The 25,704-nt window shown below is 41.3% G+C and overlaps 1 protein-coding gene across 17 annotated transcripts; it reads left to right on the plus strand.

Annotated features, from left to right (window-relative positions):
- The first annotated feature begins 742 nt into the window (after positions 1-742).
- On the plus strand, positions 743-24,760 carry LOC106596673 (paired box protein Pax-6). 17 transcript variants are annotated; one of them, XM_045708464.1, is made up of 15 exons: positions 3,815-4,208; positions 7,018-7,175; positions 10,086-10,140; positions 10,431-10,484; positions 11,441-11,464; positions 14,139-14,269; positions 14,634-14,675; positions 14,766-14,996; positions 15,544-15,709; positions 19,832-19,990; positions 20,140-20,222; positions 20,357-20,507; positions 20,862-20,974; positions 21,352-21,487; positions 23,166-24,760. In XM_045708464.1, the coding sequence occupies exons 4-15, from the start codon at positions 10,472-10,474 to the stop codon at positions 23,249-23,251; spliced, it is 1,335 nt and encodes a 444-aa protein (XP_045564420.1). In that variant the 5' UTR covers positions 3,815-4,208; positions 7,018-7,175; positions 10,086-10,140; positions 10,431-10,471; the 3' UTR covers positions 23,252-24,760. The 17 variants fall into 17 exon arrangements, with proteins under 17 accessions (XP_045564427.1, XP_045564412.1, XP_045564416.1 ...); XM_045708465.1 differs by lacking the exon at positions 3,815-4,208 and adding an exon at positions 6,716-6,832; XM_045708456.1 differs by lacking the exons at positions 3,815-4,208; positions 10,086-10,140 and adding an exon at positions 744-966.
- Positions 24,761-25,704: the final 944 nt, after the last annotated feature.

A 25,704-nucleotide genomic window follows, 5' to 3' on the forward strand; every position in this document is an offset into this window, starting at 1 on the left:
TGCATGACCCTCCTCCATAATACCATCGATGCTTCCTCCGCCCTCAGTGCAATTCAATATCCTTCAACTCCGTGATCACCAAGAATCCTTCAACTCCGTGATCACCAAGAATCCTTCAACTCCGTGATCACCAACAATCCTTCAACTCCGTGATCACCAACTCCATGAGGACTTGTTTTTGTTTACTTGTAGGCCTTTGTGCGGTGTACTGCAAGTCAGCTTTTAGCAAGTACGGCCTTATAATAATATGAATAAACCATCGATTTTAGATGTAGATTTGTTGTGTTACGTGTGTGTGTAATAAGAGTGTGTAATAGAGAAAAGCTGATGCCTTCATAGGCATGCGGTCATCTGACCCATGAAAGCTGCCATTCCATTTGCCCATAAATGACATAATGTGTCCATTAGTAAATGGTGCACTAGTAAATATAAAAGTCCACATTCTTAATTAGCCTACTTCTATTGTGCACATATGTTCCCATTTTAAAACCTGTCAAATAATTTTCTGAAACTTTTTTACATAGCCTAATGTTCAGATTCCATCCAATAACCTATAATCAAGTTGCAAAGAGATTTAAAATAAAAGAAATCGACCCTGTCTTTCAGTCAAAGTTAAAGACAATAAAGATGGTGGGTTGATTGAATTGTGGCGGGTGCAAGTGCTCCATATAGAACTTCCCCCATTCCATGCCTCGGAAGGTGACGTCGGACCGTCGCTCTAGCCAATCACTGCCAAGTTGAAGCTGATGCTAAGAGAAAGTTGGTGGTAAGCGAGGCAGTCTTTTTTCACTCTCATTGACATTTCAACTCCGCGGCGGATCCGAATGTAATCTGGACCCATAACTTTATCTTGATTTGTTCCAGTGACCATTTGGAGGGTGAAGGAGCGAGTGCTGGTATCAGCAGGATATCGGTCACAGGTCTGCGTCCTCTACAACCTACATCAGCTGACTTTCTACGCATTAGGTGATTTATACATCTCACATTTCAATCGGATTTACTTATCACCCTACTGCATGTTTTAAGTGTTGTGCATATCGGAGTTTTTTCTTCGCTTCGGATAGTCAAAATATAAAAAAGGATTTCGTTGGCTATGCTGTGTATTCTGTCTATACTGTGCGCATCCGGGATGGTAACATCAGTGGTGTGCTTTTTTGTTGTTGCCAAAGCTTACAAAGTTTAGAATGCATCTGATGTTTATGAAGGTATTTGATGGACCCGTGTGGCTATACAGAAGGCTGAGTTTCAGCCTAGATAGTTTCACGTGGATCATCTCAGTGTTACTGGAGGCAGTGTAAACACTGTTGTGCATGGTCTTTTGATGGGTCATGCGACTGTGCTTTTGCAAGTATCGTAGCGCAGGAGTTGATGACTCGGGTAGCGTGTAATTAGCGATCTTCACTGAGGTAGAAAGTAAGACGCGCTTACACAAGTCTGGTTATAAGCTTTAACGCGCACGGAGCTGGGCATCGATATTGACATGTTATATTATTTACACTGCGCTTGACGCATTGTAATTCCAACAGTTTAGTATGACTGATATAAACCATCCAAATGGTAATTGTGCATATTTCTTCAATAACCAAATAGCCTAACAAACCTACACACATTTTAGCCTGATTATCATGAGTCTACGTTATAGTCTACCTTATATGCTTACTTTTAGCTCAAGTAAGTTATTTGAAAGTTACCCAATTTGAATTGAAACGTTTGAAGAATAATTAAGGCAAATAAAACGATAATGTAGCTTTAAAATTGTTCACCGTAGATTGAAAATGAGGTACCCTAAGCTTTAGATCGTTAACTGAAATAGAGTTTTCAGTATATCAGACATGTTCTCGTCTTCAACCCAAGTTATAGGCCTGCTCCTGTGCATTTTATAACATGCAATTACAGTGTGATCCACGGTCCATTTTGTTCGAGCTGGTCGTTAATAAGTGGAGTACCGAGCCCTGCGCACCCAGGCCAACCTGTCGTGTTAGTTGTTATTGGTGACCGCGTTTCTCCATCTGCCAGGCCGCCGAGGAGCGCTGTGACACCATCACCTCCGAGCAGGGCGTCTTCTGCCAGGAGAGGCTTCACCGTTCATCCACACTCCAGCCTTCTAGCGTCCTCACGCCACATTCCCTGCCAGACGTCAGTCAAATTAGACAACTGAGATTACGAATTCACCTTGTGGGACTTTTCACTTAAATGCCTCACTCAGTGAAAGTTTGTTATACAAGTTGAAGTGATGAGTTCAAGTCTATAGCTAACTTTACGTAGAGAAAGCCATTGTAATGTTGAGTACACTTTCAGCATCTTCAGGCCTACGGCTGGTATTTTCACTAACACAATAACTCCTAAATCGCTATAAGAAGTTATCATATTATATTAATAGAGCAAAATCAATTTTAAATCAAGGTTTATTGGTCCCATACGCAGACGTTATCGCGGGTCCAGCGAAATGCTTCTAAAATGCGTTTTACGCATAGGCTTACTGTATGTCGTGTTGACATAATTTCCCTTGTAGCCCAGAGCCCATAACGTCCATTTCAGTTCCCTCAGCTTGTAAGATAATTGTTTTGGGATGAGAGCAAACCATTATTCAACAACAAACTTTAGGTTGATCCTAAAATGTATTGTATTTGTTTGCAGAATTCAGCTGGTTAGTGTGACGTGCGAAGAGGTCGAGTTATGCCCTGACAGTAAAAGACGGCTGCATTCCCGACGGCACGAGCTCCACGGCACAATATGTCACAAAATATACATTTGTGAATATCTTTGAGCCATGCAGAAACCCGAAGCAGCCTGGAGTTAGTAAAATGGTTGTTGGTTTAAAACTGAATGGTGTGTAGGCCAAATACGTTTGTTAACTTGCAAACGCTCTTTTATAATGAATTATACGTTTTAAAATCTCATTTGGTGGAGTGTCTTCGAAGACATTTCGTTTTGTCGAATTTTCTATGAAATAAAACACAACGATGTTAAATAATCTTAACACAAATAATAATTATTATTATTGTAACAACACCACATTATTATAGATAGGCTAAGTAGGTTATAACAATATATAGCCTAATCTAAATAATGTTATCTCCAATAATATTGGAGTAATTCAGTGCAAATGTAAATGCCAATGTAGGCTATATTTTAATGTCATTAGGCAGTAACTATAAAATAATTCATATATTCATTCATATCCCTATTAGTATATTTTTCTAATCAAATGTATTTTAACCACAAAGGATAGTTATTACCTTACGAAAAAATATGAAACAATTGGCAAATGCATTAATTTTCCATTTATTCTACGCTCATGCAATTTTGTCTGCTTGGCCCAGACTTTGTACTGTAATCGGCCTACAGAAGGAAGGGTCAGTGTCCTGCAAAATCACAGAGAATGTGGAGTCGCTGAATGATGACAGCTCCCTCCCTCTCATGGAAGACTCGTCCTCCTGCCTGCTCTACAATTAGAGAACTATTGAGATGATAAAGCTCTCTCTGTCGGTCACAATGGCTCAACGGTCCCCATGTCCCTCAAATCTCGATAAATCAATGGAGGCCAGCGCGCCCCACTCCGCTTTGTTGATGTTTTCTAATAGACCTCCTTCTCTCGCTCTCTCTCTCTCTCTCTCTCTCTCTCTCTCTCTCTCTCTCTCTCTCTCTCTCTCTCTCTCTCTCTCTCTCTCTCTCTCTCTCTCTCTCTCTCTCTCTCTCTCTCCCTCTCTCTCTCTCTCTCGCATGACGTCAGCCGTGTTCACCCCTCCTCCCTCCTATGATTTTTTGTCTCCAAAGTTTTTAGAGGGGCCACAAAGACCACTTTGCCTCAGGGGAAAATAGCGACAAGATTAGGATTTCTTTTCAGGTCCATTGCTGCTAATCCGAATTGGGCTAATTGCTAGTCTGTATACAGTTACTCGTTTTACTACATTTTCACACTTACCCTGAAGAAGCTTCCCCTTAAACAGAGAAATATATATATTTGCACTTCAACGAGCATGATCGTTCAAAAGGAATTATTATTTATTGCTATATTTGATCTGGAACTTCAAGTGAACAAGAAAAACTAAACGTTTCGTGAGTAGAAGAATGGAGATAACGCATATAGCACTCGGAGCGGATTTACTTTCCCAAATAAATCAATAATCTATTGGACGTATAGGCTATTGTCTGCAGAGAAAACAACTCGACACACTCATCAGGGATTCTGTCTTTCACTGAAGCGGGTTAGTAGTGAATTTTCGTTAGCTGCAGACTGCTTACAAGGGGATGGCTATTCAATTAGAATGACAATGTGGTGTGGTTACATATACGTCACTACTAGCAGTGTCCTTCGTAGAGGCCCATATTTTGCCTGTAAATTAGCAGAAATGTGATGTTATTCACTTTTGAAAGTTAGATTAGCCCAAGCATATTTAAATGCAAATACAAACATAATTCATAGTCGGTTAAAACATTTGATTATGTTTTATTTTTATTTTTTATGATTCGTTGAAAAACAAAAATTAGGCTACACTTTCAACAACACGAATCACGATTGTGTGTGTAGGATTTTGCAAAGGTGCATTCATTAAATCAAAACAAATATTGTAATTAAATAGGCCTAACAATGTTGTCATGCATTTGGGTTCTAAGTGTGCACCTGCTGTAAGAACTACATTTTCACTCTATTCTGAAAGTAGCAGGTGAAAAGTTTGGTGAATCTGGAGAATGTGGTGAATGTGGAGAATCTGACCAATATAGTTGAATTTTTTTGCATTCTGCACAGTTTCCACACTGTCATTTCTTGCAACAAAGATTTATGTAAACATGTGTGCTGGCATGTCATGCATGTGGCTGTAGTATAAAACTGTTCTGCTCACCTTACTAGCTGCACAAGCACTTTTAGGTTTATCATCATCTGCCAATTCCTCTATTATCAGAATAAAGTTTCCCTGAACAAGATACTCATTATACCATCAGGACTAATCTTCATGTACAAACACACAAACACACGATCCCAAAACAAAGTCAAACACTAGAAACAAAAGCAATAATCTAGTCGAATAGGCCACCAGCTTCAGTGACTAAACACAGTGGAGGAGAAATGGAACAAAATGGTGGGTTAGTTTACAGCTTGTTTGGGGAGAAAGTTCTGGCCGAAGTGTTGTTCTTGTTCCTCACCGCAGGACTCTGGGTGACAGTTTGTGCTGGTCCTCGCGGCTCATTATCTCGCGCGCCCACTGAGGGCCCCATTCACCCCCCCCCCAGGCAGCGTCGTTTGTCTCCTCATTGAACCCGTAGTTAGGAATGTGATGGTTGTCAGGGAGCCCTCTTTCACCTCCGAGGTAGTTTATTGATGAGCTCTGACTTTTTCACGTCAAAGGAAGTCAAGTGTAGGCCTCCCTCCATTACTTCATTTCATGCTCTGCACTCTCCAAAAAAGAGCCCCATCCCATCCCCCTCTCCTCCTCCGTCTCTCCATCTCCCCTTTTTTGTACCCCAATTTTGCTTTGGGTTGGCTCCACACATCCAAACAGCTCGCATCCCCTCCTCCACCGGCCCTGGTCCTTTGGAATAAGCGACGGGGACTCCCAGCACTGAGACTGGTGCTTCGCAAGCTACGAGTGTAAGCTTCAATACGGGCTCCGAGGGGTTGCTTTCGGATGCGCTGAGGTGTGTCGTAATGGCCGATAATTAAACCGGCGCAGTTAGGGAGCGTGTGGTCATTGCTGACCAGTCATATGCTTCACTTTATTTACGCGTGTTATTTGCAGCCAGGTCATAGGAGTGACGTCGCCTTGCCTTGCAAATGCGTCCATAACAAGCAGCAGAGCTTGCCTAAAAGCAGGGGCCCTTTACGCATGGCGGACAATACCGTGTGTGTGTCGGTGTGTTTACAATGTCCATGACAGGCTGAGCAGTCAGAAGGTGATACCAAACAGTCAACACAGGCACGTGGGGAAAGTTTGCGTTTGTTTCAGCGAGTAGGCGACATTAGTGGTAATTTACAAGTGTACTTAATACACAAAGTAAACAGTTTCCCCTTTAAAAGCCACAGCTGTCAATGGGGAGCCCTCCTCAGCTCATTTGTCATTAGTAGTGGCCCTGATCACCAAGGGCCAACTCACTATGCACTCCAGGGAGACACTTCACAACCATTGCAAACAGCCATACAGAGCTGTTTACAGAAACTCAGAAACTATTTGTTTTCATGCAGACCCAAAGTAAATATGAAGTTTGTTCCAAGATTGCGTTGGAAAAATGAGTACGGAAAATAATAGAGGCTGCACGATAGCAATACGTCTAAAACAAAAGAAAACATTTATCTGTAGGCAAATTTCCCACGGAAATAGGCACAGCCCACGCTCGATAACGCAAGAACGATTTGAAATCAGCTCCGTGGAAAGAATGTTCAATTCATGGAGCTGACTGCTTCAAAATACGTCCACATCCTCCGTTTTCCCCGCGTCGTGCACTCAGGTTTAGCTGTAAAACATGCCTGAGATTCCCACCACCACGGAACCAACTCGGCCTCTGCTGAGACCCACCAGGCCTTTGCATTCTCTCCAATGGGATCTCCGAGGCAATCCAGTTTCTTTGCATAGTAGGACAGGCAATATTCAGATAGCGAGGGAAAGAGAGCGAGAGAGAGAGAGAGAGAGAAAGAGGGGTATTTGCATGTGTCTGCTGATTAGTGGGTTGGGGAGACGGGTCTCTCTTCTCTCTCGCTCGGCCCCATTTCCCGCTTTGGTGGAGGGGGAAGTGTTTCCGTAGGGGCCGACGATGACAGAAGTCGAGGCAACGCACAGAGCACAGCAGACCAGAAACGCATACAGTAATACACTTGTACCATCACCAATCAGCATAGGTGTGTTCTCTTTTAGCCTCCAACCCCTCTTCTTCTGCAGTTCTTTCCCTCCCTCCCCTTCTCCCTCTCTCCTTCTCTGCCCCACTCTCTCATTCGCTATCTCGCTCACTCACACGAGCGCACATTCTCGCTCACTGCGCGGTCCTGACATCTGAGTTCACTGTCAATCTCTGTCTCCTTCGCAGGGATATCCCTTCCGTCTCCGCTGAAGATCACCGGAAAACTATTGTTTCCTCTTACTGAAAAACCACCACAATAGACTGCCCTGCATTTGTTCTCTTTCTGTGGCGCGGAGAACTATTTGACAAGGACTTTTGACAGCGACGCAGGATGCCTCAAAAAGGTGAGAGTGGATATCTTCCCAGTAAAAGATTGTCTGTGCATTTCAACCCAGTCTGCAACCCTGCAAACATACATAACTTAAAATAGGTTCGATTTAATGCGGAACAATCAATAATTGAAAACGAATATATTATTATTATTGCGCAATATGCATCTCCCAGGCTGCAGACTAGTATCGCTAGGCTATAGGTTGGACTTTGTGTAGAAAGTGTAGCCCCTACTAGGCTTCTTGTATTCTACTCCTACTCTGGAGTTGTACAGTGCGAATTGAAGCGGCATTCGGGCTGGCTTTCCTGTTTATTTTATGTGCTCTTTAATGATCGGTTGTGTTGGTGTTTACGGATAGCTTAATGCTTATTTATGACAGCAAAGAGTAAAAAGTCACGTTAGGCCGAGACAGTGATCATTGTGGAGAATGGGGAGCAATGACCCGTTGAGGAATGGTGTCAGTTTGATTCATAGACAGCGGAGTCACCCAAGCGCCTTCTCTAAAATGCTGTACACGGTGGGCCTATTTATTTTTCCTCTAGTTTGCATAGCAAAGAAAATATACTTCAAATTTAACTTTTCTTCTAAGAAAGAGAAGGTTTGTGCAGAAATAGTTACAATTATCACTACAGGTATTTAAGCGTACTAACATACTTCAAAACGTTTTATAATTATAATACAATAAAACAAAGCATTCATACTAAAAGGCTAAATACATAGCCTATTATAATATTGTCATATTTATGTTTTTGTCAACATAGAATGTATATCTGCACAACTCAAAAATGTTTAAGATAGCGTCACGTTCACTGATTCTAAATAAATAAAACTGTCAAACGAAAGTAGCTGAAAGTTAGGCCTATATTTCACTAATAGCCTAATCATAAATGTTATGGTTTCATTTGTGTCGTTAAATTAACATAGGCCTACTTCCCCTTACAAAAACGGGCTAATAACCCAGTATTACATTAAAGATAACACTAAGATGCTTAGTGCATGTAAATGCATAGTGCTCACAACTTCCTACGGAGCCATTGTTTGAGATCGTAATGTATTTCTGCATGTGAATGTTGTGACCTCAGGATCCAGCGGCCTGAATAAGCATGTTTAATTAAGACGATTGTTGTTGATTGTTGTTACGGATTAGGTACTACTAAAGGAAAAGAAATTCAGATTAGACCCTTGTTAACCTCAGCAACAACCGCAGAGTTTCCGAGCCTAACTAAATGATTAACCAGGCCGACGGTGTCTATACAGACATGCTGGGAGTGGGACACTGCTGAATCGCAGTTCTCCAAATATTTAGCAGAAATATTGTTTTCAAGGCAGAGAGGAATTGAGGATTATTTTACCATTCGCCACTTCCGGGGTTGTTGTGTGTATTGTCGAGAGATGTATTTTTGCATTGGTGGGTTTGTACTTTTACGCAGTTTAAATATTGGAATGAATGTGGAGGAATCTAAATGAATGAGTTGAGTGCATTTGCATTGTAAAAATAAAATGCATTGTTTTCAGCCTACTTCTAAGAACAGGACTGACGTGAAAAAAATATCGGATACATTTCCTCACCAAAAAGTATTCCTCCGTTTGCAACACAACAATTGTTACTGTTAACAGTGTTCTGATAAATTGCAAAATGGCATTGGAAACACCTTGTTTTTGCAATAGGTTACTTTCTCCAGAAAGTAGGTACTTGTAAGTCTCACTTCTCAAGACAATTCATGTTTCCAAATCGGTTCGGGTGTAGTACACACATGCCCACAACAGGGTTCAGACTATTCCTCCACCGGCCCCCTTTTTAACCGTCCATTTCAAAAGGTTCTTTATTGCGTTTGTCTTTTCTGATTGAGCTCCCCACTGAGCTGTTGTATCTTTTACTACCGCCTAACAACCGTCACCAGCTACACCATTACCTCCAGATATTTAGAACAAGAAATTACTTTTACATTTCCCAAAACGTAACAAACAAATCCCACATTGGGCTACGGGGACCCGAGGTCACGGTCATCCGCTGTGCCAGTGAGAAGGTGTTGTGTGTATGGTCCCGGAGGGGGTGGATGCCTTCGGGTCTTTGTATTCTGGAGTTGTTGGTACGTTTAGTGGGAAGATGTGTTGCTAGTTGTGGAGGCCGAGTTGTGCGGCCCCGGGTTTGGGTATGGTGGTAGAAAGGGGTGCATTGTTGGGACTCCGGCAGGCTTTGTATGCCGGCCCCCTCCTGGTTTGTACTTTTGCAGAGCATTGAGGCGAGGTAGACAGCGTGTGTCACTGTACACATTGGGCGAGAGGGTCTAGATTTTTATATAACTAGGAACATCCTCTGTGGCCGTTGCTTTATGTTTAGGCTCGTTTATAAGCCATCAAGTAGAACAAAAAAAACATGTCAAGGAATCAGAAACAGGTGATCAATAAACCATGCACGTGCCAACGAATAGCGATGGTTTTGCCAACGAATAGCAACCATCTTCAATTAGGCCTCATTTATTTATTTTACCATCTTCAATTAGGCCTAATTTATTTATTTTACCATCTTCAATTGGGCCTAATTTATTTATTTTACCATCTTCAATTAGGCCTAATTTATTTATTTTACCATCTTCAATTAGGCCTAATTTATTTATTTTACCATCTTCAATTAGGCCTAATTTATTTATTTTACCATCTTCAATTAGGCCTAATTTATTTATTTTACCATCTTCAATTAGGCCTATTAAAGTGCCCGTTTCTTCGAACTTCAGGCCGCCCAAAATAAATAAAAAGATACAGAAATATAAATGTTCTCATATGAATAACACGCCAAATCGACAGTAGCCTATTTATTAATTACAATTCTAATTGAATAATAATTTTTAGTAGGCTTTACTTGTCAAAATGTAACACAGTCTTCGCTAGGGCTGTACTAATATACTGTTTTGCTTTGTCCTAGGGAGACATTAAGATTGGCTAAATTGTTTTAAGCCGACAGTCAACTCTGTTTCCAGGCAAGTTTAATGCTAAAATATATATATACAATGGGGATGTGCCAATTCACATGGATTATGGCTATGTGGAATTTATAATTACAGAGCAACATTATGATTGTATTGCACCAAAGTATCCACCCTAATTGCCTTGGAATTCGAAGTAACTAAAAGAGAAAAAATACGAAATATATATATTTTTTAAAAGAGAGAACATTTGTGAATTGTAATTCTTAACTTTGAATAGCCATTACATTATAATTATGCTGATACTAACATTGTTATCATTGTCATTTCCTTATGACGCATAGAATACCACAGCCAAGCCACGTGGGAGTCTGGCGTAGCCTCGATGATGCAGAACAGTAAGTGAATTTGCATATTTTTGTTTTAAAACTTTGATACTAACCGCAAGTGGAGATATGAATGCATGCAGCCACAACTACCCTTCTGTCTTTATGGTCCCTTAACATAACGTACCCTTAACATACTCCTTAGCATATTAGCTTTATTTGTATTCTTTTATTCCACAGTTTATGATTTGTTTTTAGTTTTAATATTTAAAATTCTGTGTGGCTCTTGATGTTGTTAATTTACCGTGTCCTTGTGTTTATATGTAATGCATGTTATATGGCCCCTTCCAGACCGCAGAGTTATTGAACATTGACAGTTATAGTCTAATTATATATCCTCCATTATTCTGCACAGATTGTTTTAGTTTTCTGCTGTGTGCACAGAGAGAGAAAGAGAAAGAGAGAGAGAGAGAGAGAGAGAGAGAGAGAGAGAGAGAGAGAGAGAGAGAGAGAGAGTAGAGGGGGTTGGGTTGAAGGGGGAGATTTTTCTTTCCGCTTGAGTTGGTATTAAATAATTGCACAGCCGTCTGCATTAGCTTTAGAGCTGACTGCCAGGCTGCGTACACTATTAGCTGGGGCGGAGAATGGGAAGGGAAAGAAGGACATTGCGTGAAAAAGGAGGAATATTGATCATGTCTAATGTAGACTAGTCTCCTCGTGAACAGAGCCGGAGTTAGAATGGAGATTCCTACATTACAATAACAACAGAGTACAACAGTACATATTGACCTAAACTCACGGCAAAACAACAACATGAGAAAACATGATATTGTCTTGCATGGCGCCATAAAGGAAAAGTGACTGTGTGTTGCCTATATTGCTTTCTAGTCTGTAGTGTGTTATTATTTGGCTGGATTGTTTATCATAATGGTCCATATGAGTTGCTGACATAATGACTGGCGAAATGAACTAAACCATAAAGGATGAAAAGTAACGTTATTTTCTCTCTTGTCTTGCTGCTGGACTAGAGGTCTATGACATCTGTGATGAAGGTGTGTGGAATCATTTCCTCTCTGCTATTCTCCTCACCTTGATGACGTGCATGTGCTGTAACACGTGCCTATATAGTCACATTTTAATCTGTCTGAATTCAATGTACCTATAGCTAGATCACGTGTAGGGCATATTGTTACCTTGTTGTAGGCCTATAGTGTGTAGATTATATTTGCAATGCAAGTAGGGAATATGATATTGTTCCCTATAAGGGAAAATGACAACATGCAGAACAAATGGCTTGAATACTATTTATTTTGTATCATAGGTTTTTAAACGTCTAAATACATAGTCTATTGGATATTATTTTGAACAACATGGGAAGCCCATTATGCGTCATATAGGCCACCTTGGCATTACCCAGTGCTCTATGCGCTGACAAATGGCTTAATCACAGATGATGTTTGCTTGCCAGTTCTCCTTTATTGAGATTATGTTTTAAACGAGGCGTCGTTAAAGCTATGTACAGCCCCCTCTGCTCCTGCATTGCCCCAAATTGATGTTAATGGGATGCTCCCCTGGCTTGGCTTGTGATTTCTGGTGAGAATGGCCGAGGAGATATCACTGGGGCCGGCTCTATGTGTTGTTTAAAGGTCTCCGCGGCTTCGGTGGCTTTTGTGCTAACAACTCCTGGGTGTATATGGAGGGGAGCGTCCAAATTGACACCATATGTTTTCCTATTAGTCGACTAGTAATAGAATACAAGGCGCATAATCAGCGCCAGCGGGCGAGATCGACGCTGCTCGCCGTGGGGAATTGGGCACATGATTAAGACTTAACCTTTGGAGAGTTGAAATGGTATGTGATATCCTTATCTGACGGCTATATCGATCCTGTGGATGTATATGATGGTTCTAAATGTGTTGAGGTGACGCTGCAGCCATGTAAACCCACAGCGAACCGCTGCTTAGCACGGACAGGCCTATTTGAGAGTAAGGCGTCTATTAATTCCACTTAATCCTGGAATTACCAAAGAGCCAGAGGGATGATAATGGATTTACTATTAATCAGGTCCACGTCGGATAAGGATCATTACACATAGTGGCCTAAGAGCAGTGTTTAATTATGTTAAACAGATTTATTTTCACTCAAAACATGGCTTTTAATTGGCACAAAACGTGCGTAATGCGTATTGTTCCTATTTATAGCGCACATACAACGTATTCCCAAGCAGATCGCCCACTGATTGCACACAACAGGATTGTAGTGGCTGAGAGGATTTGTTGCCAAATACAAACAAGAGAAAAAAACCGAGATGTCAGATTTAATATGTTGAGAATCCAAGCGCGCCCTCGTTGTTGTGCCCGCGCGTCGCCTCTGGTCACCTTAAAACGAAGCTTCCCTCGAAGGGTAAACGAGTAGCGTCCAATTTTGTCTGAGTGATATCCAAATCCAGACAGAAAGGGTCGTTTTATCGTGCTACTATTTGTCGTGACGATGCGTTTTTCAAAAGCAGAGCTGTGTCATAAAGTGACATGCCTGCCACAAGTGCTCCAACTGATCTTTTCAATTAGCCTTCCCATGCATGATCCGAGGCGACTTCCGCCTATTTCCAGAAATTAAGCTCAAACTTGACGTGCAGCTAGCTTTATTTTAAAGACAAATGTCAGCCAGCCTCATCACATTTCCCCCCTCTTCTATATTTGGAGCTTATTTATTGCTAAGGAGCCTCTGCTCCCGGAGTCAATGTAGCAGGCGGCAGCGCAAGAGAAGGCAGCGGAGATCTGGAGCACAGTAAGGCACTCCGGGGAGGCATCCGTCCCATTTGGCTTCAGGTTTGCTGGCTCTTTCCATGCTTTACTCAACCTGCTTATCGACTACAACCTACCTCTTAATTAAGTGTTTTAAAAGACTTATATTTGGATAACATTTATTGAGGTTTGTTATATTTGAGGATACCTAAATGGGTGGTGTTTTGGTGTGCTTGTGTTGAAGGTACATTGGTGTGCTTGTGTTGAAGGTACATTGGTGTGTTTGTGTTGAAGGTACATTGGTGTGCTTGTGTTGAAGGTACATTGGTGTGCTTGTGTTGAAGGTACATTGGTGTGTTTGTGTTGAAGGTACATTGGTGTGCTTGTGTTGAAGGTAAATTGGTGTGCTTGTGCGTAATAGCACATTAGAATAGCGGTGAGGAGGATTGGGGGATTTCATTTCGAAGTTTGGGGATTTGAAGACGCTGAATTTGTGGTTGGCTTGCTCATTTGGCGAAATAATGCTGGACAACTCGCGTATGACTGAATTCACCTTTAAATTGCTGATTTCACCTTTGAATAGCTGATTTCATCTCAGCTGGATGGGGATGTTTGGGTCCAGATCATTGGATGCTGTCGACACTTGCCGTGCGTGTTGATTCATGGCTATTGCATTACAGTGACCATTGTCTAGAGTGCTGATAACAATGGAACAATAAATAACTATTAGATTTTCATTTAGGTGATAATTGTACTACTAGACTATCAGCATTTCCTTCATTCTAAATGTGGCGTTTTGTTCCAGATGAATGCCTCCCTTCAACGTTCATGTTTCACCTTTGCTCTGAAAGCTAACCATCTGAAAGGAAAAGCATGACCTGATTCACTGCTATTTTGTTATAGAACATATTGTTGTGATCATAACCTTGTTGTTACATTGCAACTGTAGCCTATAATTGGGCTCCCCTTTGTCTCTGTTCAGGTCACAGCGGTGTGAACCAGCTGGGCGGTGTGTTTGTTAACGGTAGACCGCTACCGGACACCACCAGGCAGAAAATCGTCGAACTTGCTCATAGTGGCGCGCGGCCGTGCGACATCTCCAGGATTCTGCAGGTGACCAGAACATTCTTTCTGTCTGGTGCAGGAAACCCTAGCTTTCAGTGTTTTTGTTTTTTTAAGCTACCACAAAATAAAACGAAACAATGGGATTTTAAATATAAGAAGATCATGCATGGTGGAACTTTTCCTTTTCCTTATTCCTTTTTATTGATTTAAAAACGTTTTTCGACAATTGTTGGCTGTAAGAAGGCCAGACAAAGCCTAATTGCTTCTCATTATAATCTATATCCTATTCAAATAACATTAAGGGTAACATATCGTAGGTAGGCCACCACTTTCCCCCCTAAGAATAGTTGCATTTTAGAAAGTGCACACTCTGTTATCCTATACCATTTAAGGCATATTTTTTTGTTTATAGACCCATGATGACTCAAAAGTCCAAGTGCTGGAAAATGAAAACGTAAGCTTATTATTGTTTGACGTAATCTTCATAATTTCGCAACTAGTCTTAAATAATGTATGTGAATTGTGTCTATTGTTTTCTATCCAGGTGTCCAACGGGTGCGTGAGTAAGATCCTTGGCAGATACTATGAGACTGGCTCCATCAGACCGAGAGCGATCGGAGGCAGCAAGCCGAGGGTAGCCACTCCAGAGGTGGTGGGGAAGATAGCGCAGTACAAGCGGGAGTGCCCGTCTATTTTCGCCTGGGAGATCCGCGACAGACTGTTGTCGGAGGGGGTCTGCACCAACGACAATATACCCAGTGTAAGTGCAGTGAGTGTAAGTTATGAGCATGATTTTTTTTACCACCTGAAATGATTTCTCAGAAACGGAAAGCAGTGCATGATTATCAGCCAACCATTTAGTCATGAGATCATGCACTGCGTTATATGTGAAAGATATGCATTACGTATTTCCAACAAATGGTTAGCATGAGTTAACTTGTAGAGACATTCATACATTTAATTATTTATATTTGATTCGTTATTAGATCATTTTGCACCACATAGGGCTTACATGTAAAAAATACAATTGACATTTGTTAATGTTTATAACAGGCATATTTTCAATGTTTGGCTAGTTATTAAAATGTATTTTCTTAAATATTATTTGGAAATGCTCTGTTTACATATTTACTTCCAGCTCACTTGTCAGGATGTGACGTATGTGTGCGCGTGCGTGCGTGCATGTGTATATGTGTACACCATAGACATTAAGGTTTGCACGCTCACAGTGCTCGCATGCCTACACACTATACCGGCGGCGGCGCGCATTTTTCAATCATGGCTGGCGCTAATCAAACCGCTCCGTTTTGCTTGTCTTTCAGGTGTCATCAATAAACAGAGTCCTCCGCAACCTGGCTAGCGAGAAGCAACAGATGGGCGCAGATGGCATGTATGACAAGCTGAGAATGCTCAACGGTCAGACAGGAACTTGGGGGACACGGCCCGGCTGGTACCCCGGAACTTCAGTGCCAGGGCAGCCCAACCAAGGTGAACCTCAGTCACTAATCATTTGACAATGAAGAAGCCTATAGATATAATTACATTTGCGGTATTCGTGAAATCATATAATTATTTCACCATTATCCGAATGTAGGTCTATAGACTAGTCCATTATTTGTCAATGCATTCCGTTTGACTTTTGGAAGAAGGAGTATTAGGGTTTTTATAAACCAAATTGTTGAAATGACCTAAGGGTCTATGTAAACATTAATATCACACACGTTTTTATTGTCATAAGAACAATGGATGTAATGTTATACTGCAAATGTTAGGTCTATACCCTGCCTGGCCCACAGTATATGTTCGCTGCTTTCATACGTGACTAAACGGTCACTTTACGCATGGATTCTGGCTAGATGATTAGTAACTGATTAGTGAGTAGTGTAAATTTGTAGGTAAACCTTAAGCTAAGTCACCATTACAAATACGTTATCAATAAACATCTTCAATTATTATTATTTTTTGTATTTAACATTTATTTAACTAGGCAAGTCAGTGAAGAACAAATTCTTATTTACAGTGATGGCCTACACAGGCCAAACCCGGACGACGCTGGGCCAATTGTGCGCCGCCCTATGGGACTCCCAATCACGGCCGGTTGTGATACAGGCTGGATTCGAACCAGGGTGTCTGTAGTGACGCCTCTAGCACTGAGATGCAGTACCTTAGACCGCTGCGCCACTCGGGAGCCCAAGACACAGTTTTCAGGGGTTTTGGGGATTTGCTTATAACACATCAATCATTTAGTATGATTGGATGTCGTTCATGATTGGTCAGCATATCAAGCAGGTATTGTCAACATGCTTTGATGCCTTTGGTGGACAAGATTCCAAATGAATCATAGAGTAGTCGATTAGTGAACGGCCAATTAATCAGCAGTCTCAATGCCCACACTGTCTCCGATGGGGAAGTGCGTGACAGAGCCTGGCCTTTCAGCGGAGGTGTCCATCCAACAAACCGCATTTCCCTCCTCTACTGGCAGGGAAAAACAGCCGGAGGATCAGTGTGCGGGATATCAGTACAAAGGAATGTTTTCCTTCACACGCAACGATTGGTTATGGGAACGGGACTGCTATGTGTAATTGGTCATTAGAGAGAGCTTCGTCTCTCGTTATGTTGACATGCAGGAGTGTCTAGTTGAGGGAGACTGATGGAGAAATGTTCCACAGGAGACTACTGGACACGGGATGACAGGCGGCGCGATTAGCCATGAAAACATTCATGTTACAAAGATAAATGTTCATGTTCGAGTTGTTTTTTGTGCTCTAATCGAGTATTGTGAAATATAGAGTCTGAAAGAAGATAAAGTCATTGCACCTGCTCAGGGCAGGGTATGAGAAACAGTGTTATCATTCGATAAGCATCAAGATATGTTTCTGCACAGAATTTCATTTGCTTTGAACATAAACGCCTTTTGATTTAGTCTTATGTGGCCCTAACCTATCTTTTTTATGTTTATTTTATTTGTATTTTTTATAATGTACAATAAACTATTGGCTTACTTCCAGAACTAGACATAGTTACTCACTATGTTCACACTCTGTTTGATTTAATGTCATTATTGATACTAATAATAGTAGGGTATTAATAATAACAATATTATTAACAATATTATTAATAATAATAACAATAGGCCTAATAATAATAATACATTTTTATAAGGCTTTTACTGCAATGTTTTAGGCACTTTGGCAATTTTTAGGCAATATTGCTTTTCAGTTTCTTCGATTGAAAATGAAGTGACATGGGCATTTACATCCAATTGAATTGGGAATTGTTTCCAGGAGTTCATTTCAGGAGGCCCATAAGGTCTAAACCATACGGCAAGGGTAGGTCTCCGAGGAGAACGAATATGGTCCCTGTCAAACAACAGCTACGCAACAGCGGCTAAAATAATGGTTACAAGGAGTCTGCCAGGGCTTGAAAGGAGACAACTCTATCTACAGAGGCGGAATAAAACTCTTTGGCAATTCATTATTTCTTCTCTTTCTCTCATTTCGTTCTCATATGGCACTAAATCCCGTCTGTAGAATTTACACCTCTCACTTTCTCTTTCAGTTGAATCGGTTTCTTAAGTGTTTCTGATCCAGTCTCTTATGACTGAAAGGTGCCGCTATCTCTTTCGGCTGTTTTTCCGCCCCACTGCCCGATACACAGTGATACCAAAGAACGAGTTTTATTTCCCAGCGCTTTTTTAAAAGAAAACACATCCCAAGCCTAGCGTCAGTGGGTCTGGCGGAGGGATAATAGGCCGCGCATTCACTATTTTTTGTGGATTATCCTTCGAGAAGAAAGACAAAGCGCTGAGTGGACGGACACAGGCTATATGAAGAAAAAAATGTTAATTTATTTCAAAACGATTAAGACATTTTAAAAAGAGACATTTTAATAGTCATAATCCTATTAACACATTAATGTCAACCGAAAACAAATCCAGGCAATTATCATTATGTGCTATTATTTAGCACTTGCTAGATGTCTGTGGTAGTATGTCTAATTCATGGGCTATTTAGTCTAGGATACCACATTGTTATCGGCCTAAACCTAAAATATGACAGGTGCCTTGTGGTGAATTAGCTTACATAACATGCAATGTCATGGTCATTTTGTGCGTATTTAAACTTTTGTTATGCAAATAATATTACAACAAATGTTTTATGGAATCTCCCAGGGGAAACTAGCCTGGGTACCAGTCTGCTTTGGTAACATTCCACTCCGTGTACTCCGTGTCGTATGCCATAGATGTTTAGCATGACTTGAGTGGAAAGAGAGGAATGATAGCTACAAAGACTGGTACCCAGACTAGCGGAAAACATTCGATCCCATACATTTGTTTAAATAGGCCTATGGATATGTTAGAGAAGAGTGGCCTGTCGTGACTCCAATGTAAGTACTGTCATGTCCGAGACTACACAAGCTAAATTGGTAAACTCTGAAAATGTTCTGTATGCAGGTGCACCTCACGAAACGACTGGTCAAATAGCGTTACACACATACAAAGCGACATTCTCCAAAAGCAGCCCTTAATTGCTTCATATCATATGAACTTCTCGAAGGGATAATGATGTGCAAAACCAAGACAGGTATTAGTCAATATGCCTGTCCCCAGAACAGAAGCCCATCTAGGCCTACCACGGACAACCAGGAGCCGTGAATAGATGGGCCCTATTCAGCTTGTACAGGGGGTTGCATGCTCTCTCCTCACTCATTTCTTTCCAATTTAAGATAGACATTTTGACTGGCGTTTTGCTGGCCGTGGGACGTGATTAATGATGCTAGTGGATAAGGGTTAACACACTGAACTCAAAGCTCTGTTGACCGGGATCCTCGTGCGCACAATAGTTCACCAAAGCACAGAGAGAATCCTTTTGTCGCCTCGTCCGATTGAGCTGCTCCATTTCTCTCTGGTGATATTCTGCCCACGAAGAGTTCGCTGTAGCCACCTCTCGCTGTGTGCACAGAGTTTAATGGTTTCCCTTACCCCGAACGGCATTGTTTCATTGTGAAAAGCACCCCCTTCTATTCAAGTGTTGGTGGTCACCTCAATGGCTATACGAAAGCCCATATGGGGACGGCCATTGAGGCATCGCAACGCTCCTAAAAGGGGGAGAGCGTTTGGGCCTGAAAGGAGTTCGCCACATCTAGTCACATTTCTCTTAACCCTTTGAGCACATGTGCCATTGTTGAGAGGTGATAAAGGATCTAAGTTCACGCAGCATTGCTGAGCAATGGTCTTTTTCCCACAATATTTTACAAATAACTAGTCGGTCTTTTATGGCTATTGATGTGTCTGAAAACAAGCAGAGATCAATATGTTAGCTAGATCATTCATCCGTCATCATTCAATGTCCATCCTCTGTCGGTGTTATGCCAACTAGGCCAACAATGACAGCTTTTCGTTATTCTTCTAACAGGTTACTTTCAACGGGAACATATATAAATGTAATAGAACTATAGAAATGAATTCCCTATGGGCTATTGCGAGGATGACATGTTCTTTTTTGCAGTTTACTTTCAGAACTATAAAATGAAATAAACAATATATTAACACATGCTTTTGGAGATGTAGTAGGCAGGCCAGTTCATATTTGTTTATTGATTTATTTCCAGACGGCTGCCAGCCACAGGACGGTGCGGGAGAGAACACCAACTCCATCAGTTCCAATGGGGAGGATTCTGACGAGACGCAGATGCGACTCCAGCTAAAGAGAAAACTACAGAGAAACCGCACGTCGTTCACCCAAGAGCAGATTGAAGCACTGGAAAAAGGTGAACTTGAATTTACAAGATATTCATATTTTAATGTAACGTCGAATTGAACGAATAGCAACATTCACCTCATTAGCTTACACATAATTCAATAACAACAGTATATTTCATAGCCTATACTAAAGATACGTTTTCATATCGTATTCCAGAATTTGAAAGGACTCATTATCCTGACGTTTTCGCGAGGGAAAGACTGGCAGCGAAAATAGATCTGCCTGAAGCAAGAATACAGGTGAGTGGACACATTTTGAAATATGCATTGCACTGCATTCCATTAACATTTTGCTGCTTGGTCTGAAAAAGACACACAAGAATCCATGAATAGCCTACATACGCGTTCTAATGTATGATTGACGTGTTGTGCAGGTGTGGTTCTCAAACAGAAGAGCGAAGTGGAGGCGGGAGGAGAAGCTGAGGAACCAGCGTCGTCAGGCCAGCAACTCCTCCAGTCACATCCCCATCAGTAGCAGCTTCAGCACCAGCGTCTACCAGCCCATGCCTCAGCCCACCACACCGGGTAAGGACGCACTCATATAACATTCCATCCAGTAGGCCCACCACTCATTTCAATGTCAGACAACTTAATTAAAGACTAACATAAGTATAAGGGATATTTTTCTTTGATATAAAGTTGAGTTGAATAATAACTCATCATATGCTTTAAATGACAGTTGATTAAATCATTTTTGCTGATATAGGCTACTTTCAATGGTTCATTGGTTAATCATGCACGGAAGCAGTGAAAAACTAAATCCCCTGAGCTACCTGTCAACGAGGGCGTGGCTTTACTCACACTATGCTCTCTATCTGCCATCACTGAATGTATGAACTGCAACAGATTTCAACCAAACATTTTCCCCTTCTTCCTCAGTGTCCTTCACATCTGGGTCTATGTTGGGCAGACCTGACACGTCCCTCACCAACACGTACAGCGCACTGCCTCCCATGCCCAGCTTCACCATGGCCAACAACCTGCCTATGCAAGTAAGTGGACAACCAGGTACTAACTTACCCTGACCCTGTTCTGTCTGCGTTAACTGTGTCAACAAATGTCTAGGTTGTGTTCTCATCTGAAATGTGCAAATAGTACAGTTACAATTGTTTTTCAAAAGCCAATAAATACCATTATCGCCAAGCTAGTTGTAATCAACCTTCGTAGGTACAATGATTATGTTCTCTTATAATCCTAATAAGAGGTTGAGGAGAAATCAAACTGTAGTCATAAACATTTGTAAATGCCTAAAGGAATATAATAGCCTGCATCCCTAGCTGGGCATTGCTGTAAGGACTGACTGCTGAGCTGAACAGGGTATATAGTTGGCTAAGCTAATATATAAACGTTATTCTCTCCCTATCTATAGCCCAGCCAGACCTATTCCTGCATGCTGCCTACCAGTCCGTCTGTGAATGGGCGGAGCTACGACACATATACGCCCCCTCATATGCAGGCACATATGAACAGCCAATCAATGACCACTTCTGGTACCACCTCAACAGGTAGGCAGAAAGTCCATTGTTTCCGAAACACGTTTGGCCATTAGCGAAAATGAACAAATCACGTGTAGTCTCTTAGCTAACTAACCATCTGCCACCGAACCTTTAAATAGGGGAGGCTGCATAGCCATACACACATTCTCTTTCTTAATTCATGCTCTACATTTTCGCCATAATCCGCCATTTTCTTTTTTCTCTTTGATCAGACTACAGACACATACTGTACCTCTACGTTACACACCATTTTCTCTCTCCTGACATTCTAGTCTTAGTGCATGAACGCACCGCACCCCATTCCATCCCAGCTCAACGTCATAATGTCATTTGAACCCTTCTAGCCGGAGGTTTTAGTTCCAACCCATTACGTTGCTGTGGAGGGCCATATATACTGGTCATAGTCATGAAGGGTTAATGGACCATTGACACATTTCCTCTAAGCTAAATCGTTAATTCATTTGATGAATTTTCTGTTGTACTCTCTGCGAGGCCTCAATCAATCTAGCTAACTTATTACTGATGTCCTGAAGTGTTAAACAATGTGATTCATAAAGCTACTGTTCTGTGTGCTAAACTTCTTATCGCTGAATACTCAAAGGCCAAGTCCTCTGTGCTTAAAGGCCCAGTGCAGTCAAAAATGTGATTTACTGTGTTTTATATATATTTCCACACTATGTTGGAATAATACTGTGAAATTGGGAAAATTATGATGTCCTTTTCATGTAAAAACTGTTTGAAAAGGCCGCCTGAAATTTCAGCCTGTTTTGGTGGGATGGAGTTTTGGCCTGCCTGGTGACATCACCATTAGTTAATAGACCAATAAGAAAGACAGTTCCAAACCTCTCTGCCAATAACAGCTAGTTTTCAGTCCCAGACAGTCCTAGAAGGATTATTGCTTGAGAAATTGCTATTTTTGTTTCTTTTTGAACATTGTAATTGAAAACAATCACAGTAATGTACTTAATTGTTGCACAGAAAATGATTTGATATTGAGATAAAAAACGACTGCATTGGACCTTTAAGCTTTCTAATGACCTATACTCTATGGCTGTGCGCTCTGTGCTAAAGCATTCCTCAACTCAGATGCATGCTATGTGCTACGGCACTTACCTCTCAATGTCCTATTTTGTGTAATGGTTAGTCTCTCAACATGATGGTAATTTCTCAGGCTAAAGAAATGTTGAACTCAAGCTCTCTGTACCAAACACAGTACAGTACAGAGACACTGGGCCATTTGGACTGAACTCAAGCTCTCTGTACCAAACACAGTACAGTACAGAGACACTGGGCCATTTGGACTGAACTCAAGCTCTCTGTACCAAACACAGTACAGTACAGAGACACTGGGCCATTTGGACTGAACTCAAGCTCTCTGTACCAAACACAGTACAGTACAGAGACACTGGGCCATTTGGACTGAACTCAAGCTCTCTGTACCAAACACAGTACAGTACAGAGACACTGGGCCATTTGGACTGAACTCAAGCTCTCTGTACCAAACACAGTACAGTACAGAGACACTGGGCCATTTGGACTGAACTCAAGCTTTCTGTACCAAACACAGTACAGTACAGAGACACTGGGCCATTTGGACTGAACTCAAGCTCTCTGTACCAAACACAGTACAGTACAGAGACACTGGGTCATTTGGATTGATATGTGTCTCTCTTCCCTCTCTCCTCAGGACTCATCTCTCCTGGAGTGTCTGTCCCTGTCCAAGTCCCAGGCGGCGAGCCTGACATGTCTCAGTACTGGTCAAGACTACAATAGAGAGAAGAGCTACTTCACCCTGTAACCTCTCACCCACCGCCCTCCGCTGGGAGCTCACACACACATGGAGAGAAGTGGAGGAGAGAGAGACTCTGGGAGTGCCCTAGGACTACAGGGTGGGGTTGTTTCCACTGGGACAGTGTGTTGTTCTGTAGCTCCTGGCACATATGAGGACTGGGGAGAACAACGATGGGAAGAGAGGGGGAAGAAGAAGACAAAACGTGGACCTCTGTAAAGTGCCCGGTGTTTAACATTTTCATGGAACAAAAACTTCATTTTTTCCTTCTCACTTTCCAAGTAATTGTTTCTTTTTTTCTGTCTGTCTCTTGTGTTTGTATATGGCCGTGTGTATGTTATGACGAAACCCCAGATCAACTACTGATAGATGGACTGCTAGAAAACCATGTTGGTCTTGTGTTTGTATTTGGGGTAAAGGAGAACCCAAGAGATTTCTGCCATGACTATTTTTTTATCTGCTAACATCGAGACTTTCTACCAGACTTTGCATGGTCTGTGGACTCATGCGAAACGGTTGCATATCACCCGAGAGGAGAGCTGTGGGGAATAGACTCAGTGTGTTTATTAAACCTATTTATTGGTCATACTCCTTCAAAATGGACGTCAGCAGAGGAGGACCTCCAGTCAATCCACCCACCTCAGCCTTGGGCCTTTGACTCCTGCAATATCACATAAACTGTATAGGCCTGGGTATTTAACTGTGGTCACAGACAACCACATTATCACATGAATTGTACAGACAACTACCACTAACAGTTTGCAAGGGCAGTGGGACATTCAAGACTTGTTCATGGACTTCTGCTGTGGTGGATGGATTGATTCTAGGTTCAAGACTTGTTCATGGACTTCTGCTGTGGTGGATGGATTGATTCTAGGTTCAAGACTTGTTCATGGACTTCTGCTGTGGTGGATGGATTGATTCTAGGTTCAAGACTTGTTCATGGACTTCTGCTGTGGTGGATGGATTGATTCTAGGTTCAAGACTTGTTCATGGACTTCTGCTGTGGTGGATGGACTGATTCTCGGTCCAAGTGAAGAGCTATAAATGCAGAGGAGCTGTGGAGTAAAACAGGTGAATCGCTAAATGGTAGACTGTCTCGATATAATCCAAGTTGTTCATGTCGAATTGTAAGTATGTCTTCCCTAGAAATCAAAAGATTTCTACAATAAAATACATTTACATTTTTATCCTCCCAAGAATATTCTATAAATGTTTTCTACACATTTTCATGCATCATAAAAATACATTTCTTTAGGTCAGGTACAATTAGTCTCTTAGGTATAGTTGTATTATAGTGTTCTATTGTCAAATCATTTTGTGCAACTAGAAATATTTCATTCCTATAATTATGATTAAACATGCTTGACAAAGTTTGAAACATAAGTGTTTGGCAGTTGTTTACAAGTACATATCAGATTGAATCATTGTTGATTGTAAAACAGACCAAAGCCTTTGTATTTCATCTATTACACAATGTTTTTGTTGTTGAAGATATTAGTCTTGTGTTGCATCATTTTGTAAACATTTGATGTTCTATTACAGTGACCTAGAGTATGTTTGACTGCGGACTAATCGAGCAGTCCTTATTTATAATTGAAGACCATGGGTGACTGCGGATTAATCGAGCAGTCCTTATTTATAATTGAAGACCATGGGTGACTGCGGATTAATCGAGCAGTCCTTATTTATAATTGAAGACCATGGGTGACTGCGGATTAATCGAGCAGTCCTTATTTATAATTGAAGACCATGGGTGACTGCGGATTAATCGAGCAGTCCTTATTTATAATTGAAGACCATGGGTGACTGCGGATTAATCGAGCAGTCCTTATTTATAATTGAAGACCATGGGTGACTGCGGATTAATCGAGCAGTCCTTATTTATAATTGAAGACCATGGGTGACTGCGGATTAATCGAGCAGTCCTTATTTATAATTGAAGACCATGGGTGGGGTTTTCTAGCGTCGTCTGTCATGCTTTTTTGAGTTCTGCGTTGTTTTTCAGAAATGTGTACATAGAACGTGGACACATATACAGGATCTACGTCTGAGAAATGCTTTTGAGATGAAACGTCTAAACTGTCTCTTAAATATTTCAATTTAATTTTATTTAAAATGGAGCTTTCTAAATGTATTTTGTGAAAATTATAAAAAAATAACAATTTTGTACAGTAAATATAGTGAAAGCTTTTTTGGTGTTATTAATTCTTTAGCCAACATCAAATACGAGGCACCAGGTGAGAATAGCTACACAACATATTACCACAGCCCATTTTCAATGTTACAAAGTGGATTTGTTGTACCACTCAACTGCAAATGAGCTGATAGAGAATTTCCATACAAACAAACCAAAGTGGGGCCAGTTCCAACCTGATATGTCTTCCAAACAGCCAAGCCCTATCCTATGTGATGCATGGCCCTCACCGGCTCCACA

The sequence above is a fragment of the Salmo salar genome, chromosome ssa26 (genome assembly GCF_905237065.1).
Source record: "Salmo salar chromosome ssa26, Ssal_v3.1, whole genome shotgun sequence".
Classification (NCBI taxonomy): Eukaryota; Metazoa; Chordata; class Actinopteri; order Salmoniformes; family Salmonidae; genus Salmo; species Salmo salar.